Raw genomic sequence first — 19,556 nt, 5'->3', positions numbered from 1 at the left:
CTAAAAATGCAAATATTACAGCTCCATGCTAAGAAACCAGTACTGGAGCATCACCAGTGCCCATGTGGCACAAGCTCCACCGATTGACATGTCAGTCAGGGACCATAGCTAGATCCCACTAAGATGGTGACTAGAATGAAGCCCATGCCAGGCCCTCCTGTATTCCACCATCCCCTGAAGTCTGCTCAAATTCATGTTTGTTACATCAGTATCGTTGTCCAGCCATCTTATCTTTTGCCGTCCCCTTCTTCTTTTGCCTTCTGTCTTTCCCAGCATCAGGATCTTCTCCAGTGAGTGCTCCTTTCTCATTTGGTGGCCAAAGTATTTGAGCTTCAGCATCTGACCTTCCACGGAAACGTCAGGGTTGATTTCCCTAAGGACTGACTGATTGGATCTTCTTGCAGTCCAAGGGACTCGCAAGATTCTTCTCCAAAAGCATCTTTTTTTCTGCGCTCAGCCTTCCTTATGGCCACATAGCCACACATTACTACTGGGAATACCATTGCTTTGACTATACAGACTTTTGTTGGCAGAGTGATGTCTCTACTTTTTATTATACTGCCCAGGTTTGCCATAGCTGTCCTCCCAAGGAGCAAATGTCTTTTAATGTCATGCCTACAGTCCCATCTGCAGTAATTTTGGATCCCAGAAATGTGAAGACTGTCATGACTTCCATGTCTTCCCCTTCTATTTGCCAAGGAGTGATGGGGCTGGATGCCATGATGTTAGTTTTTTTGATGTTGAGTTTCAAGCCGACTTTTGTGGTCTCCTCTTTCAGCCTCAACAAAAGGTTTTTTAGGTCCACTTCATTTTCTGCCATTAGAGTGGTGTCATCTGCGTATCTAAGGTTGTTGATGTTTTTCCCGGCAATCTTAGTTCTGGCTTGTGCTTCATCCAGGCCAGCATTCCACATGATGTACTCTGCATATAAATTAAATAAGCAGGGTGACAATATACATCCTTGTCGAACTCCTTTTCCTATTCTAAACCAATCAGTTGTTCCATATCCCATTCTGACAGTTGCTTCTTGACCCTTATACAGGTTTCTCAAGAGACATGTGAGGTGGTCTGGTACTCCCATCTCTTTAAGAACTTGCCACAGTTTGTTGTGATCCACACAATCAAAGGCTTCAGTGTAGTCAATGAAGCAGAAATAGACATTTTTCTGATACTCCTGTGCTTTCTCCATAATCCAGCGAATGTTGACAATTTGATCTCTAGTTCCTCTGCCTCTCCAAAACCCAGCTTGAACTTCTGGTAGTTCCCAATCTACATACTGCTGAAGCCTAGCTTGTAGGATCTTTAACATGACCTTTCTGGCATATGAAATGAGTGCAATGGTGCAATAGTTTGAACATTCCTTGGCATTACTCTTCTTTGGGATTGGAATATAAACTGACCTTTTCCAATCCTGTGGCCACTGTTGTGTTTTCCAAATTTGCTGACATAATGCGTGCATCACTTTAACAGCATCCTCTTTTGAATAGCTGACCTGGGATACCATCATCTCCGCTCGCTTTGTTGTTAGTAATGCTTTCTAAGGCCCATTTGATTTTGCACTCCAGGATGTCTGGCTCAAGATCAGTGATTTCACCATCATGGTTGTCAAGGACATTGAGATCTTTCTTGTATAATTCTTCTTGCACTTCTTCCTAATCATTTCTGCTTCTGTTAGGTCCCTACCATTTTTGTTCTTTATCATGGCCATCTTTGCATGAAATGTTCCCTTGATTTCTCCAATTTTCTTGAAGAGATCTCTTGTCCTTCCCATTCTATTATTTCCCTCTATTGCTTTGCATTGTTCCTTCAGGAAGGCCTCCTTATTTCTCCTTGCTGTTCTCTGGAAATCTGCATTCAGTTGGGTGAATCTTTCCTTTTCACCTTTGCCTTTCACTTTCCTTCTTTCCTCAACTATTTGTAAAGCCTCATCAGACAGTCACTTTGCTTGCTTGCATTTCTTTTTCTTTGGGATGGTGCTGATTGCTGCCTTCTGTACAATGTCACGAACCTCTGTCCATAGTTCTTCCAGCACTCTGTCTGTCAACTCTAATTCCTTAAACCTATTCTTCACCTCATTATCCACAAGTATGCCACATTAACATTTGGCAGGTCCCCAGAGTTAGGAGTTGCACACTTGATCATAAGACACAAAGAATGTCTAGATTTGGACAGAACATTCCCAGGTATGTATTGGTATGGTATGGAAGAAAGTAATGGGACCCAGAATGTCATAAGTTCAAACTGTGCTCTCAGAATTCTGAACTTGTCTTGAAGTGGCAGCTACATTCTATGGTGACAGAGATTTCCCAAAAGTCACAATGAATCAGATAATTTACCACAGTCATCATCATGCCTTAGGATGCATTTACAGAACCTGGTTGAATATGAAGTAGATATGTCTACATGGTTTTTGAAAAATGTGCTTCTTTTGTCGTTGAAAGCCATATGACCATCCCATCTCAAGCAAAATAGGTCTACAAAAAAAATGAGCGAACTTTGGAGAAGGTAGACCTTACTAGTGGGTAGGAGAAAAAAGGAACAAGGTGCAAGATCAAGAGTTTTATTAGATCTTCTAGATCCCTATACATTTTACTATATGCTTCATCAGAGGATCTTGCATCAAAACTTTTCTGGTTCCCACCTTGAACAATCGGATGATCCCCTAACAAAACATATAACTAAAACCTATAGAAATCTAGATCTAATGAAACTCTCAACCTTATTCCTTTTTTCTCTATCCCATCTCAAACATACGTTTGCTAGTGCTACCATAATAGCTTCTTGTTTCTTTATACCCCACTTACTTCCCCAATGGAAACCCAATATGGCTTACATCGTTTTTCCCTCTTTCATTTTATCCTAACAATAACTTTAATAAATAAATAAACTTTTTATTTATATCCCGCCCTCCCCGCCGAGGCAGGCTCAGGGCGGCTCACAACATATAAATACAATATACAGTAAAACCATAATACGCAATAATTAAAATTAAATAAAACCATCATTAAATCAACTTATATTAAAAAATTAACATTATGGTGCTATAACTCAGATCTTCTATAAAATTCAGTGGCTAAAACATTTCCAGCGAATCTATCTTGGCTCAGCATTAAGTGAAGGCCATTTTAAAGAGGAAGGTCTTGCAGGCCCTGCAGAATTGGTCCAAACACTGCAGGGCCTGCATTTCCTCTTGGAGCTGGTTCCACAGTAGTTTAGCTGCAATAGAGAAGGCCCGTTCCCAAGTAGTCTTCAATCTGGCCTCCCTTGGCCCAGGGATATTCAGCTGGTTCTTTCCAGCTGACCTCAGCGCTCTCTGGGGTTCATATGGGGAACCCTTTGTGAGGTAGAGTATGCCAAGTGGGATCGACTGGATGAAGGTCACCCAGTGAGCTCTCACGCAGAGTGGAGATGTGAACCTGAGTTATCCAGATCCTAGAACAGCACTCTAAAAACTATACTATGCTAGTTCTCTTTTTCAATAGATATTATTTAATTCTGCCTCGCCCCCCCCCCTTCTTTCTCCTTCTCCCAAAATACTAGAGGATATCCAATGAAGCTGATGGACAATAGTTCAGGATGGACAAAAAATATTTTTTTTTTTACACAGAGAGTGATTAAAATGTGGAATTTGCTGCCAGAAGGATGTAGTGATAGCCACAGGAATAAACAGCTTTAAAGGGTATGAGATAGATTAATGTAGGAAAAATCTATCAGTGGCTACTAGCCATGTTGACTGAGGGGAACTTCCACCTTCAGAGGCAATAAACATCTGAATTCCAGAGCCAGAAGGTCACATCAGGGGAAGATCTCACCCACTGTGCCCTTTTGTTGGCCCTCCAGGGGCCACTGCATGAGACAGGATGATGAACTAGATGGACTATTGGTCTGATTCAGCAGGGCTGTTTTGATCTTATGCTTGACTCTGCATTTACAGACATAACTGTAACACCATCTAACATTACTTGCCACAGAGCAAAGCAGGAGTCAAGTGGCACCTTTAAGACCAACAAAGTTTTATTCAGAATGTAAACTTTCGTGTGCTAGAAGCACACTTCATCAGAGTGCTTACATTCTGAATAAAACTTTGTTGGTCTTAAAGGTGCAACTTTGTTCTACTGCTTCAGACCAACACGGCTGCCCACCTGGATCTAATTACCGTACTTGCCATAGAACACCTAGGTACATTGATCAAAGACCAAGATATCTTTATTCTGATCATCTGTTTAATTCACCTTAGTAAATTAGGAAATATCTGTCTAGGAAGCAGTTGGAAGGTGTCTCTGGATCATTTCAGTGTATCCCATAGTCGAAAAGATTTCTGCTAGACAATTTATTTTACTTTGAGCAGCTTCTACGCATACTTTCAGCACTGCCCCTTCCCCAAAAAGAACTTGCCTTTTTTTAGCCACAAAACCAGAACAAAAACATTTTCCCAACTTTGCTTAGCACAGAAGATGAGGCAGATGATCTGGCCAGTTGACTCCTTGCCATAGTAACATCAAGACTGAACTACTGTAATGCCCGTTGCATGAGTCTCCCCTCAACATCAACTCAGAGAACACTGCAGCTTGGTTACGATTCTGCAATCACTCCATTGCTGCCCGTCAATTACTGAGCTCAGTTCAAGGTACTGGCTGTCACATACAAAATCCCATATGACCCTAGATCCTTGTATCTGCAATGTGACCTTTTCACCTACTTCCTCCCACTGCACTTTCATTCATCTGAGCACGGCCTTCTGCAGGAGGCTGCAAATGGGCAAGATCAAAAACTGCCCATACATGTGCTGTCTTTGTCATGGCCCCAGCCTGTGGAATGGCCTGCCTGAGGGATTCAAAAAAGCTTCCATCTGTCTGGCATTTCACAAACTCTGTAAAATAAAATCGTTCAGGAGAGAAAAAGGGCTACATCATAACAGTTTGGTACTAGAAAAAATGTTGAGTTTCTGCTTATATAATACCATGTTCTGCATTGTTTAACATGTCCAGGAAAATACACTGGGTTTCTGCTTATAATACCATGCACTTCATTGTTTAACCTGTAATGTATAATAGTTATGATTGTTCAGCTAACAGCGTTGTTTCGATTTCTGCAATTCTAGTCTTATTCATTCTTGATTAGATGTATCATGCTATTGATTGCATTGATTTTTAGATTAGATAGATTAGATAATTTCATTTGTATCCCGCCCTCCCCGCTGAAGCAGGCTCAGGGCGGCTAACAACATCATACAAATTTCAATTATACAAAGAAAGCAAAAAACACAAAATTACATTTAAGCATTAAAATTCTGATTAGGTTTAAAAATTAGTTAATTAAGTTAATAAAAGTGCTAATACTGTTCTTTTAGGATGGCGGTTATCATTAGCAATTTCTTTCTTCGTCAGCGAAAGCCAGTTGGAAGAGGAAGGTCTTGCAGGCCCTGCGGAATTGTTCAAGGTCCCGCAGGGCCCGCATTTCCTCTGGAAGTTGGTTCCATAGGCTCGGGGCTACAGAGGAGAAGGCCCGGTTACGGGTACATTGCAGCTTCACCTCTCTCGGTCCGGGAGTAGTCAACAAGCTGACCTCAGTGCTCTCTGGGGTTCATATGGGGAGAGACGGTCCCTAAGGTAGACAGGTCCTCGACCATATAGGGCTTTAAAGGTAATGACCAGCACTTTGTAACGAACCTGATATATAACTGGCAGCCAGTGCAGCTCGCGCAGTCCAGGCTGTATGTGCTCCCATTTAGGAAGCCCCAGCAACAGTCTAGCTGCTGTATTCTGCACCAGCTGCAGCTTCCGGGTTTGGTACAGAGGCAGCCCCGTGTAGAGGGCATTACAGTAATCCAGTCTCGAGGTGACCGTTGCGTGAAGTACCGTTGCCAGATCTTGGCGCTCTAGGAAGGGGGCCAACTGCCTTGCCCGCCTTAGGTGGAAAAAGGCTGACTTGGCGGTGGCTGCAATCTGGGCCTCCATTGATAATGAAGGCTCCAGTAAAACTCCCAGACTCCTAACCCGGTGCGCCGCTTTCAGCGGCGCCCCGTCGAAGACCGGAAGAGGTATTTCCCCTTCCCGAGCGCCCCGACCCAGACAAAGGACTTCTGTCTTCGCTGGATTCAATTTCAGCCCGCTCTCCCTCAACCAAGTTGCCATGTCCTGCAAGGCCCGGTCTAAATTCTCAGGGACGCAGTCAGGCCGGCCGTCCATCAGCAGATAGAGCTGGGTGTCATCTGCATATTGATGGCACCCAAATCCGTATCTCCTGGCAATCTGGGCAAGAGGGCAATCTGGGCAATTTTTATTGTATAATCCTCCTTGAGTCTCAGTGAGAAAGGTGTGGACTAAAATAAAAGTAAATAAATATTAAATCATCCTCCCCTGTCTCACAACATGTTTCTTGAAAGATTGTACTCAAAGCATTTTTGGTCATTGAATTAAATGAAATGTGTGGATTCTCAGACCTCCTTCTCCCTCATCCAGTGCAAATTTCTCATTGTATCCGCTTGTACCTCCCCGCCCCCCCTCCACCATGTCACTAACAGATTTTTTGCTGGCTTTTTTCCAGTAGTAGGTATATCACTATATCATAACACTATAGCAATATGCCTATTACCTTTTTAAAAGGCCAACAAAAAAGGCATGGGAATGGCAGTCACAGGGAGATACCACAGACAATACCCTGTGTGGGCCTCTGTTGCTGCTATAAATTCCTCTTCATTCACAGCAGCAATGAGAGCACTATAGGGAATCGTGACTACATGGAAGCAGCATTGGCTGTACATTTCTGCAGAAAATCCACTCGGTCTTTCAGATGTAGGCTTGTCCGATCTCATTTGTTACTGGTCCTCTTTTTTGGCACCTTCATTCCCCTTTTTCACCAGATACAATTCTCCGGTGTTCCCATACATTATTGTTGCTTTACTCTACATAATATTCTGTTATGGGTTTTATAATCTCCATAGTTGCTCCATACAGTTCAGTGATGTGAAGTTGCAGCAACCTTTTCTGCTTCCTTCTGCCCTAATGCTGTTCTTTTTGGCAGGAGCTCATTTTCATTATACTCTACAACATCCGTGTCTGTCTCATGTATGTTCCTATAATGGGATTTAAGAGTTTCATGGCATACTACTGGCTGGCCAGGTAATAATCATTATGCAGAACTCTCTTCCAGCTTCTGTTCTTATGCGGATCTCATAAATAAAGATAAGGCAATCAGACATGAAAGCACAACTTGAAATGAACACATGACATAGAAAAATATAAGGCATAAAGAATCATGCTGTAGGAGCTTATTCATCTATTAGAAAGAAAACTTTCTGTTCTTTTACACAGACTGTCCAGTGCTTTTTGCAGCTTCAGCTCTAACTGTACCATCTAGAATTTTTGTTTTTAAATTGTCATTAGGTTGCAGTTTTAAGAATAAACCATGTCTAAATCTGATTTCCAATAGTGATGAAAAGTGTATGTGAGGGTTATAGTAATTCACTTGATTGTCCTGAACTTGTTTTTGTTTATTCTGTGACACCATCCATATACGTTATTATATATACCCTCTTAGTGTAATAATGATAATTGCTATTAACAATTAATATCTGAAGCAAAAAACTTCAGAAAGTGTGAATGGGGATGGGCTAGATTTATACTGCAGAGATCCAGAAATAATGTTAACTTGTAAATAGCATGTAATTCTAAATTGCTGTAGCAACTTAAAAGACTGTCTGGGCTTATTTGATCATTTGGAAGGTGAACTTTGAGTTCATAAAACATGGCCTAGTTTGGGAAGATATGAATAAGGTAGATGTTATAATAATCAATATATTCATGTGGCAATTGTTTTTGATTTTGGTTTTGTCTCTCTGTGTTTTGTTTTGTTTTGTTTTGTCTGTGCAGGTTCCTAGAAAGCAATTGGTTTCTCTGGGTCTCACAAATGAACCACATTCCTATGAATATTGACTATGACAAGAATTTAGACTGGGTCTCTGCTCAGGTGAGATAATGCCTCTATCTTTTTTTAATCTAATAATTTGATTCATAAAGGTATTGGGAATGTGAGCTCATAACACAGCGCTAGATCATGCTACTTTTGTTACATTCTTCCAGAAGAATTTAATCCATGGTTTAAAAAGTAAAGGTAGTCCTCTGTGCTAGCACCAGTCGTTTCCAACTGTGGGATGATGTTGCTTTCACAATGTTTTTATGGCAGACTTTTTTATGGGGTGGTTTGCCACTGCCTTCCCCAGTCATCTACACTTTCCCCCCAGCAAGCTGGGTACTCATTTTACCGACCTTGGAAGGATGGAAGGCTGTGTCAACCTCAAGCCACCTATCTGAGCCCAGCTTCCACCGGGATCAAACACAGGTCGTGAGCAGAGTTTAGGACTGCAGTGCTTCAGCTTTACGACTCTGCACCATGGTTACATAGTCATGTTTTCATTTAATTCACTTATATCCTGCCTGTACTCCCCAAAGGGGACCCAAAGTGATTTGCATCATTCTCCTCTCTTCCATTTTAGTTTCACAACAATAATCCTGTGAGGTAGGTTAGATAGAAAGGGAATGACGGGTGCATGGTCTTTGAGCGATTTTCCATGACATAAAGGGATAGTTGGGTACAAGGGATTAGGCCTTTGTTTTTCAGACCCCTGTCTGCTGCTAACCAGCTGGCCACTGGGGGAAATCCCACCCCCAAACACAACATGCTTATGTCATGCAGAAGTGATGTCATCACATCAGTGACATCACAAAAATTGTATGGTTTGAGGGTGATTTTACCATAGAGTTTTGCCCAAAAGCCAGAATGTCACTGTGCCATGCTACCATCGTAATGATGTCACTTCCATGTGACATCAGCATGTCAAGGCAGTCTGCCCCAACTCCCCAAAACTCTCTCCCCATGGTGCGATCATTGGACATTACTACCCTATAATGGGAGCTTTAACCTGAGCTTCATGACTTGCTAACTACTACATTACACTGGCTCTCTGTGAAAAAAAATAGTATAGAGTCAGTTAAGAACGTAAGAGAAGCCATGTTGGATCAGGCCAATGAACCATCTAATCCAACACTCTGTGTCACACAATGGCCAAAGCTCAGGTGCCATCAGAAGATCCACCAGCAGAGCCAGAACTCCAGAAGCCTTCCCACTGTTGCCCCCCCCCCCCCAGCACCAAGAATACAGAGCATCACTGCCCTGGCCCAGACATAGTGTTCCATCCATACCTTTCAGCTAATAGACACTGATCGAATTCTGCTCAGTTGGACCTCTGATGGACCTCAGCTGATAGTGTTGCCAGCTCATTGTTTTTTGGTGAAACACAGAGTGTCACCCTGATGTGGTGGCATCACTTTTGGGGTTGTACTGGAAGTGACAGCAAATGCCAATTTTTAATTGCTCCATTTTGTTTCCGTTGCTCCACCAAGCAGCATTGGGAGTGGTGGGGCCCAGGGTGGGAGGTCTCCTACTGTAGTAGGAGATCTGGCAAGGCTATCAGTTGTTCGTGCTGTAAGCTGACAGTCATTCCCCTAATCACATGTAAGTCTCCCAGGTCTCTTAGATTGGTAGGAGACCTAGGTAAACACACAGGAAACCACCGCAGATGGGTTTAACAACCTTACTTGTAAGTGAATAAGTCTTAAAACTGCTTGTATCTTTTCCAAAACCAGATTCTATTAAATCAATAGAATAAATCAAAAGAGCATACTATACTCCTTATATATTAAACACATATTCCATATCATAACTCATTTACCAAACACCTTCTGAAAATTCTTATAGTTACAGTCCCAAGGATTTGTATGTAGCACATCCTGCAGTCATCACTCCAAAATTCATATATCCAGCACAAAGTCCGGTTGCCAACTTCTTATTTTTAAAGGGTGATGTTGTCAGGTTGCACTTGTAGACTACAAAGTAGCTGTATTTCTTCCACAAAAAATGGGCAGCAACATGAATCCTAGGTTGACTTCATGTTTCTATATATTCTTCTTCTGGCTGCAATTATGATCAGAACCAGTGCTTCATAAATATTCTTACTATGGCTTACACAAAGCTCTCAGTCATTCATCCCATCACTTCAGTTCTCTAGTGACTCAATGTCACTTCCAGCAAATACTGGAAGTGGTGTTGTATCACCAATGTAACATGGAGGAGACACTCTAGGATGTGGATGAAAATCCTAGAGCATCTCCTTATCACCATGCTGGCAAGATGACATCACTTCCAAGTATTTGCTGCAACTAACATTGTGCTGCAAGCATAGTGCCATTTTTTAAAAAAATCCTTCCTGTAGGTTAGCAGGTAACATAAAGTAGAAATGGGAGCTGTCCTATTAAAATGTGAACACTGGTTTCCCTGTCCTAGGACTGACACTGAAGTCTGTGGGTCTCAAGGCAGCCGTACCTAACTAACCTGCAGGTTTACATGTCCCAGAGACCTCCAAACCTCAGGCTTAGGCCAGGGACACTGGTGGAAAAAGCAGGAGCCAATCACTATTAAAGATGTAGAGCTTTGACAGAGAACATAAAAGGCCCTGCATATGAAAGGAGTGAGTTTACTCTTTGAAGCTGGCTACTATTGGAGGAAGATCTTTCCTCAGCCCAAGGCATGGAGTCTGGGTCTTCCATTCCGCTCCCCATGCTGGCACTGCCTGATACCACCCAACTGGGTAGGGATGCGAAGAAATGACTGGGGCTATGGTCTTGAAGTGATGTCACTGCACTGGGCCGTGCTCTAGCATTCAGCCAAAACTCTATGGTTACAGTGACAAGTCATATAACTTCCAGACCATGCCAGAAATGACATAATTGCATTTCTACAAAACAAATGGGGACCATGGCGGAATAAGTAGAACTGAAATAAAGGCACCACACCGTGAAATAACTTACAAACTATTAAACCAATATATACAAATCATATGTGTATTAAGAGGAATATTTCTGATGGAACTCTGCTCATCAGATCCCTTCTGATGGAACTCTGCTCATCAGATCCCTTCTGATGGAACTCTGATGGAATATGAAAATTTATATTCTCATATTCAACATATTGAGGAATAGTATAGAGATACAATATTCATCAATAAGTGACTGTAATCTTCTATTTAGACAAATATCTAAATATTTCAGCTTTAGAGCTGTATAGGACCCATAATCCAGCTGAACAACTGAGAATTCTTTAGCAGCAGATAGCAGATGGAAACTTGGAGTAAATGACAGCGTTCCAGTTACTTATCTAACACTGAGAGGCAACTTTGTATTTCCAATACTTTGGTGAATACACTTGTGAATCCAATAGCAACAGTTGAGGTCTAACAGAGTGAAATTAACCAACAGGTAAAAACAACAATGACCCTTGAAAAAGGATGTGGTCAGAAATGGAAAGAACAGAACCATCCATCCATCCATTGGGTTGGAACTGGTTGTTTAGTTGGATTATGGGTTTTATACAGCTATAAAGCTGAAATACTTAGAAATTAGTCTAAACAGAGGACAACAGTCACTTATTGATGAATGCTGTATTCTCTATACTGTTTATTATTTCTCAATATGGTGGATATGAATTTTGTATTTTTGTATATTCAGAAATATTCTTATTAATGCACATATGATTTATATCACTGCATTTCTGTAAACATTGCAATTTTGCTAGCAAGACACCCCTTGCAAGATAAGTCCCCCAATGAATGTCTCCATGCCCCACAGATTTAAACTGCAGGATTTTATACCAGACATACAGCAATGTAATATTAAATTGACCTCTAGAGGGAGGAAAACACATGTGAAAAGGTCCCCCTCCCCCCCCCCAAAAAAAAACCCCCAACAGAGACACACAAGCAACAAAACTGAGAATGTGGAAGAGTGTTGTGTCTTACTTCATCTATTGGTACACTACTTGTTTATTAAAGTAGTATTTTTTGTTCATTGACTTCCTTCATCCTCATATTTGGCCACACAGAAAGGCATCATATGGCAAGCTGCTTCAGGAACCTTCTGAGGCATTAGAACCATCTCCCAAGAACCATTGATATAGAAAATACACTCTGATCTCGAAGCCGGCAAAAGACATGCCTAAGACTTCTCTTGGTCAACTTGTGGACCATTTTGACCTAGTTATCATGAGGGATGTTGACAGGATCCTGGGATCTGAGAAATCCACCATGTGTGTACTGTTCCAGTCCAGTAGCAACTTAAAGACCAACAGGATTTCCAGGGTATAAAGCTTTTGAGAATCAAAGCTTCATTCATTAGATATGCATCTAACAAAGGGAGTTTTAACTTTTAAAAGCTTATACCCTGGAAATCAGACTGGTCCCTAAGGTGCTACTGGACTTGAAACTTGCTCTTCTACTGCAGAACAACACAGCTTTCCACCTGAAACTATCTTCACTTGTGCACTGGATTCTTGCCCATCCTGGTTGCAAAATCAAGCAAGGACCACATTAATGAGTCCTGATGTACACAATAAATCGGTCAGTAACTCATGGCACCTTCCCTCAGCCACTCAAAGAGTCAATTGTCTGTCCACTACTTCAAAAAACCATCCCTACAGAAAAATGATGTGGTCAGTTATCACCAATTATTACCAGTAGTGGACCAACTCTAAGCCTTCCTGGATAACTCATGTGCTCTGGACTCTTTTCATTCTGGTTTCAGGACAGGTTATGGGACAGGAATGGCACTTGTGGCCTTAGTTGATTATCTCCATCAAAATGCAGCCAAAGGCTATGCTAGCTCCTACTGGAACTGACAGAGCCAGTTTGGTGTAGTGGTTAAATGTGCAGACCAATGTTCCCTCTAGGCTGAGTTAATGTGAGCTAGTTCACAATTTTTTAGTCTCTGGCTCACAACATTTTGTCTCAGCTGAAGAAAAATGGTCCTAGAGCACACTAATCTATGCAGTAGCTCACAACTTTAATGCCAGTAGCTCACAACTTTAATGCCAGAAGCTCACAAAGTAGAATTTTTTGCTCAGAAGACTCTGCAGCTTAGAAGGAACATTGGTGCAGACTCTTATCTGGGAGAACCAGGTTTGGTTCTCCACTCCTCAACCTGCACCTGCTGATGTGACCTTGAGTCAGTCACAAGTTCTTGCAGAGCTGTTCCTCTCAAAAGCAGTTTCTGTTAGAGCTCTCTCAGTTCCACTTGCCTCACAGGGTGTCTGTTGTAGGAAGGGGAAGGGAAAGGAGATTGTAAGCCACTCTGAGATCCTTTAGGTAGTGAAGGGTGGGATATAAATCCATTATCTTCTCTTCTCTTTTCATCCTTTGATATAGTAGATACTTGTAGTTACAATGAATCCCCCATTGCTGCTGAAGAAACAAGATAATGCAAGTGCAAAAAACATTGTCTTCCAACTCATTCTAACCTAGAAGATTGCCTTCTATCTTGAAACAGCTGATCTGACATCCTGGATCTATGACACAGTAACATCAGTACTAGACTATTGCAATGCACTCTACATAGGCCTCGCATAGAAGTCGGCTCTAAGATTCCAGCTGGTACAGAATACAACAGGTCACTTATTATCAGAAGCCAGAAGGAGTATGCATATTACTTCAAGTTTGTAGGCACACCATTGGCTGCCCATCAATTTCTGGGCATATTTCAAGTTATAGACCTTCAAATACAAGTCCTTTCATGTCTTGGAATCATCATATCTGTAGGTCTAACCCCCTGAACTATGAAAAACTGATTTGTTCATGAGCACTTTTAAAATACAGGTAATAGGGCTATACAGGAATGAAATGTTTCAGAAAGATGCTTTGGTAAAGAGACAAGGATTGTGGACTAAACTATTGTGTATAGTACATACTACCTGTTGCTGTGGATATGACTCTACTATGTAATTTCTTCATCATTTTTCATGTCATATTCATGCTCCCCCCCCTCCCTGGGCTTGGCTTCAGCTGTGCTTTCAAAAGCTGGCAATCCAAGCCCTGTTACATTGTTTTTTGATGTCTTGCTCCCATTGATTTAATTGTTTCACACTTTGTGAGCCACCTTGAGTCCCACTGAGTAACAGCCTAATCCAGAGACTTTGACATGCTGGAGCGTGGAGAGGGGAGAGGCATAGCTTGCCATGAGAGAGACGGTCGCCATGGCAATGGCACTGGCAAAACCATGGAAGGGAGGTGGAGGCAGCCGGAAGGGAGGGCCAGCCCACCCACCCCCAATTGGCCAGTCCTGGCACATGTGCTGTGGCTCATGACCATCAGGGATGGGGAGAGGCGGCCCAAGAGAGGCTGATAGCCATTCCCAACCCACCCCCGAACAGAGAACGGAGCCAATGATGGGCAGACCATCACAGGCAAAGGAGAGACGGCCCACCAATGCGGGGAGGGAACCGAGTGAGGCTGGGCATGCGCGCACGAGAAGTCTGGCTCGGTGGCTCGATGGAGGTGGGGGAGAGACAGGCCTGCATGGGACCACACAGAAGCCATCAATCCCCTCACACCCTCCCACTGTCAGAGACTCTGCCAATGGCAGGCAGACAAGCAGGAAGTACCAAGTGCAAGAGTTCGCTGTCATAGACAGTGGCTGGAATGTGTGTCTGGGAGTGAGCAGCCCAGCAGCAGACACCCCCCCACCCAAAGACCCCCCTGTGCTGCCCTGAAGCCCCCTGCCATGTGGACAGAACATCTCCCCCGGGGACCGCAGAACTCAGAGTGAGAGTGCATCAGCCGCAGAACTCTGAGTCCACTTCATCAGCCCCCCTTTAGTGCCCTGCGCACTCCCCTCCCCTGTCCAGCCATGCAGAGGGCAGTGTGGCACCATTCCCCCCCCCCAAAACCAAGTCTGCCCACCCTCCCAGGCATTCCCTCGTAGAGGCCACTGACGGGGGGAGGTGTGTTACCCAGGGAACGTGCAGCAGATGCCAAACAGGAGAGACAACAGAGGGCACAGCTCAGACTTTATTTTTCCAGAACAGAGTGCAACCGTTTCCCTGTCGCGCACTGGGCAGTCTTGCCGTGGGCAGGGCTCCATTCCGAGTGGAGGGCAAAAACAGCTGAGGGAGTGGGGGGGCAGTAGAGCGGCACATGTGGAAGCCTCTGTGTTGGAGTCCCACCTGCAAAACGGAGATAGAGATCAAGAACACCTGCAGGGGCGGGGCTGGAAGAGCAGGCTGCGTTTCAGCCAGGTGCTCTCTTAAAGGGACAGTCTCTGACCCACCTTCCTGCAACGGGGCATCTGCTCCCAAAAGACTTTCTGCCCCCCCCCCCATTGCTCTCTAAGTGAACTATAAATGACATTGTTTAAACATACTGACAGTGAAAGACATGCTTTAAAATAATCTTTTTAATTTTTTTTGTTTGTTTGTTTAGCTTGCAGCAACATGCAATGTGGATCAATCCATGTTCAACGATTGGTATACAGGGCACTTGAATTTCCAGATTGAGCATCAGTGAGTACAAGAAACAGAAAGATTTGGAATGGGAAAAGGCACTTCTCTGAATATTATGTCTGGGAGAAATTTTCCATGGAAATGTGGGATGACACACAATTTTAGTGTTAAGGGGTTTAAGATCTTGTGCAGAGATAGAATACTTTTGGCTCTTTCAGTGTCTGTAACACCCCCCGTCAATCCAACCTTTGTTCTCTCTCTGCAGCCTTTTCCCAACAATGCCTCGACACAATTATTGGAAGGTGGCTCCTCTGGTGAAATCCCTCTGCGCCAAACATGGGGTTCAGTACCATTGCAAGCCCCTGCTCACTGCCTTTGCAGATATATTGCGGTAAGTGTCAAGTACTTAAGTGGGAAGGAGGAGAAGGAGAGGGTTAGTGTTGCACAGGAAAATCAGGAAAGTGGTAGCGATGGGGCACGGAAGAGCCAGCCATTTTGATATTTACCAAGGAGTCTCCCTTTCCCTTTCTCTTGGCAGCTCTCTGAAGGAATCATCAGTACACTGGGAGGATGCCTATCTTCATGGCTAAGAAGAGACAGGGCCTCAGGAGGAAATCTTCTCACCAGGAATTCAGAATTCTCAATTTTTCTGAGGGAGGGCATGAGGCTGAAAGCAGCCCAGTTCCATACTTGTAATCTATATTAAATTATTTCAGTGTGAAATTATTTATATTTTGAAAAACTGCATGCCATCCACAATTAATCATATGGTTTTAAAAACATTTTTTCAATTGTAATTGTCTGATTTGCACTCAAAAAAAAGCAGACTCTGTATGAGGAGAGAAAAGATGTCATAAACTCTGTCACTGAGACAATTACAATTAATATTTCATTTGTTTATGAAAGGAAATACTTCCTCCCCGCCTCCGGCCCCTTATCCTCACAGCTTAGGCTGAATGTGTGACTGGTCCAAAGAACTGGAAGCCCCTTGGCCATCTTTTCATCCTGTTATGGACAAATTCAGCTGCCTCTCCCAGGAGGAGGTAGACAGGACACTTGCAGCTGTGAGGTCCACCACTTGCCTCCTCAATCCATGCCCACCTTGGTTGGTAAAGGCCTGTGGAGATGAGGTACTACTAACCCCTTTGTGTGAGTTTATCAACTTATCCCTGACATCAGGGGTTTTCCCGGGGGGCCTGAAAGACGCAGTGGTGCATGTACTCTTAAAGAAGCCATCTTTGGATCTGACAGTCTTGACCAACTACCACCCACTACTGAACCTTCTGTTCCTGGATTAGGTAGTTGAGAGAGCAGCCAGCAGGTTTTCCTGGATGATATCTCCATTCTGGATCCCTTCCAGTCTGGTTTTGGGCCCAGCCATGGATCGAGACATCTCTGGTCACCCTTACAGATGACCTCCAGAGGCAGCTGGATCAAGGCAGGTCAGTGCTGCTGTTGCTTCTTGATCTGACAGCAGTGTTTGACACAGTTAACCATGATCTTTTGACCCTAGGGTTGCCAGTTCCCAGTTGGGACCAAACCAAACATCAAAAAATGTAATTGTGACCAAAAAATTACTATGAATGAAATATAATAACCATATAGAACAGGCATACAATGAAATCATATACATAAGTCCATTCCAATAATCATTTCTGAAGAAGTTCATTCAAAGTCCATTCTCAAAAATTCATCCATTCACAGTGCAAAGTCCATACTTATAAAATCCCAAAAAAGCTGAGACAGGATTGTTGATTTGTGCTTCCTGTTTCAGTCATTTTGTCAGGCATGGGATTAACTGAAATTTCCTAAATCAATGAAGACCAAGGGGTTTTTTTACAAGATTCCCATGGGACAAAAGGTCTCCGTAATGTTTTCAAACCAGCATCTGCTCAGAAAGGCTCTGTGAATGGATGAATTTTTGAGAATGGACTTTGAATGAACTTCTTCAAAAATGATTATTAGAATGGACTTATGTATATGATTTCACTGTATGCCTGTTCTATATGGTTATTAATATATTTCATTCATAGTAATTTTTGGTCGCAGTTACATTTTTTGAGATTTGGTTTGGTTGCAACTCTCTCTGAATTTTTGGTGAAATTCCCAGTTGGGGGCAGGGGATCTTCTGGTTTTCAGGCTCTTCCCCCACTTCAGGGTTATCAGAAATTGGGGGGGGGGGCGGTTTTGAATGTCCATGAGGTACTCGATTATACCCTATGGAGACTGGTCCCCATAGGGTATAATGGAGAATCAATCTGTGGGTATCTGGGGCTCAAGAGGTGGGCTGTTTTTTGAAGTAGAGGCACCAAATTTTCAGCTTAGCATCTGGTGCCTCTCCTCAAAAAAAGCCCCCAAGTTTCAAAAAGCTTGGACCAGGGGATCCAATTCTATGAGCCCCAAAAGAAGGTGCCCCCATCCTCCATTATTTCCATGAAGGGAAGGCAAAACTAGCCCTGTGTTAAATTGCTACAACAACAAACAAACAGGATTGACTAAACTTCAGAACTTGACTGCCTGAGCAGCTTCATGATGCTACTTGGTGGGGACATAAGCCCTGCCAAGTTTACACCTATGCTTCATGCTGCCCTCTAACATCACAGCACAAACAACACATAGTCTTAACTATGCAGTTCAGGAATCGGTCAAACCAAAAGATAGTGTAGAATTTCCCCTTTTGCGCAGGCAACTTCATTTGCTAGTCTTGAGCTTCATGCATGGAGGCCAGGAGGGGGGCTTCACCTGAGAAGGAGAAGGAAATTCAGGACTGGAAAGCATAGCCTCTCATGTCCCTTTCGGTTTACCGAGGAATAAGAGCAAACCTTATGTTTTAAGATCCTACTATGTTCCGGACTGCAGGATCAGAGAGCCTGGGAGTAGAAAAGAAAAACAGTGTGTAGAGTGCTTTGCTTTTGGTGTATTTCTACCAAAGAAAACAGTTTTAAAAGGGGTGCAAGCATAGGAACAGGAAGTAAAGAAAGCCTGAGCCATTGTTCCAACTTCTTATAGTTTCCTATTGGCATTCATTTCGTTTGTTTCTTTCACCATTACCATAAACTTCAGAGGCTCCTCTACTTATTAATCGGGGTGTGCAAAAAACCCCAAACTTTTTTTGGATTCTGGTGTTCTGAAACTGAAAAATATTGGTATGATTTTGGGATTTGGGAAATAATCGGGATTGTTGAATTTATTTGGCTCCATTGTCCCCTATTGGTACCATCCCCACAGGGTATAAAGGAGAAGGGGGTGGGTGAATTCATACTCCTTCAAGTTCACTCATGGGCTGCATGGCTCGCAAAAGCCATTTAAAGAGTTCCGCATAGGATCAGCTGGGGATCTGATGGGCAGCCTGCCTTCAGAAAAGAGGGAGGGAAGATCTCGGATCTCCCCCCCACACTCCATTCTGCTGGCCCCAGGAGCTGCCACCAGCAGAAGGGAGGGAGGGAAGATCTCAGATGGTTTAGGATAAGTACCAAATGTAGTGTAAAGTGACTGCATGTTTTCACATTTTCTTTATATCCTTGCTCAGCCAGATGCTTGAGAAGACCATGTGTATTGTTTTTATTATCATTTATTGAAGTTTCTTATATTTTGAATGGTCGAAGTGTGATCTCTGTAACCACACTGCATCTATGCCTTCTTACTTACTAACAAACAAGAAAGGGAACAAAGGATAATTTTACCATCCCTGAACCTTGATAGCTTGAAACTGCAAAAGTGAGATAGATAATCACCACGCTAGCTTGTAGGAGTGAAGCAGGAGACACAGTAACCAGACAGAGCCTCTAAATGATATCACATGTACAGAGTACTAGATGTTCTCTTAGACTTGCTGGTGGCAATAGTTATTACCCAGTTTGGTTTTAGTGCCTCCTAGGAATAAAAGAAAGGGGTGATGTTGCCAAGTGAAGACTTGGGGTGATCATGAGATTTTCTGACCTCCCTGGACAAAAGAGAATTGAGCTTGTGATTCTGATCCTTTATTTGTAACAAAACCTTGTGAACATGTGATTTGAAATCAAATTTACTATGATTAAACTAATCATGTATTGTCACTTGAGTTCTCAGCAGATAGTTTGCTTGCAATTCAAACTGGATGCCATTTTGAACAGTTTTGCACCTGTGCAGTTGGCACCGTTCCATATAAGCAGTTTATACTGGCATGCTTAGATTAAGTATGCTGCGGGGTCATGGGAAGGTTAATAATAATAATAATAATAAATTTATTCTTGTAT

General features: G+C 42.9%; 1 protein-coding gene across 1 annotated transcript in view; it reads left to right on the top strand.

Moving 5' to 3' along the window:
- The window catches only part of LOC132589241 (acyl-CoA (8-3)-desaturase-like), a 38,808-nt gene extending 22,764 nt beyond the window's left edge, over positions 1 to 16,044 (top strand). Inside the window, exons 8-12 of the mRNA XM_060261937.1 lie at positions 7,024 to 7,121; positions 7,872 to 7,968; positions 15,302 to 15,381; positions 15,587 to 15,712; positions 15,860 to 16,044. Coding sequence (XP_060117920.1) covers positions 7,024 to 7,121; positions 7,872 to 7,968; positions 15,302 to 15,381; positions 15,587 to 15,712; positions 15,860 to 15,911 — 453 coding nt within the window. The 3' untranslated portion in view covers positions 15,912 to 16,044. The remainder of the gene's footprint in view (positions 1 to 7,023; positions 7,122 to 7,871; positions 7,969 to 15,301; positions 15,382 to 15,586; positions 15,713 to 15,859) is intronic.
- Positions 16,045 to 19,556: the final 3,512 nt, after the last annotated feature.

Source organism: Heteronotia binoei, chromosome 21 (genome assembly GCF_032191835.1).
Source record: "Heteronotia binoei isolate CCM8104 ecotype False Entrance Well chromosome 21, APGP_CSIRO_Hbin_v1, whole genome shotgun sequence".
NCBI classification, from domain to species: domain Eukaryota; kingdom Metazoa; phylum Chordata; class Lepidosauria; order Squamata; family Gekkonidae; genus Heteronotia; species Heteronotia binoei.
This window is presented reverse-complemented; position numbering and strand designations above follow the sequence as displayed.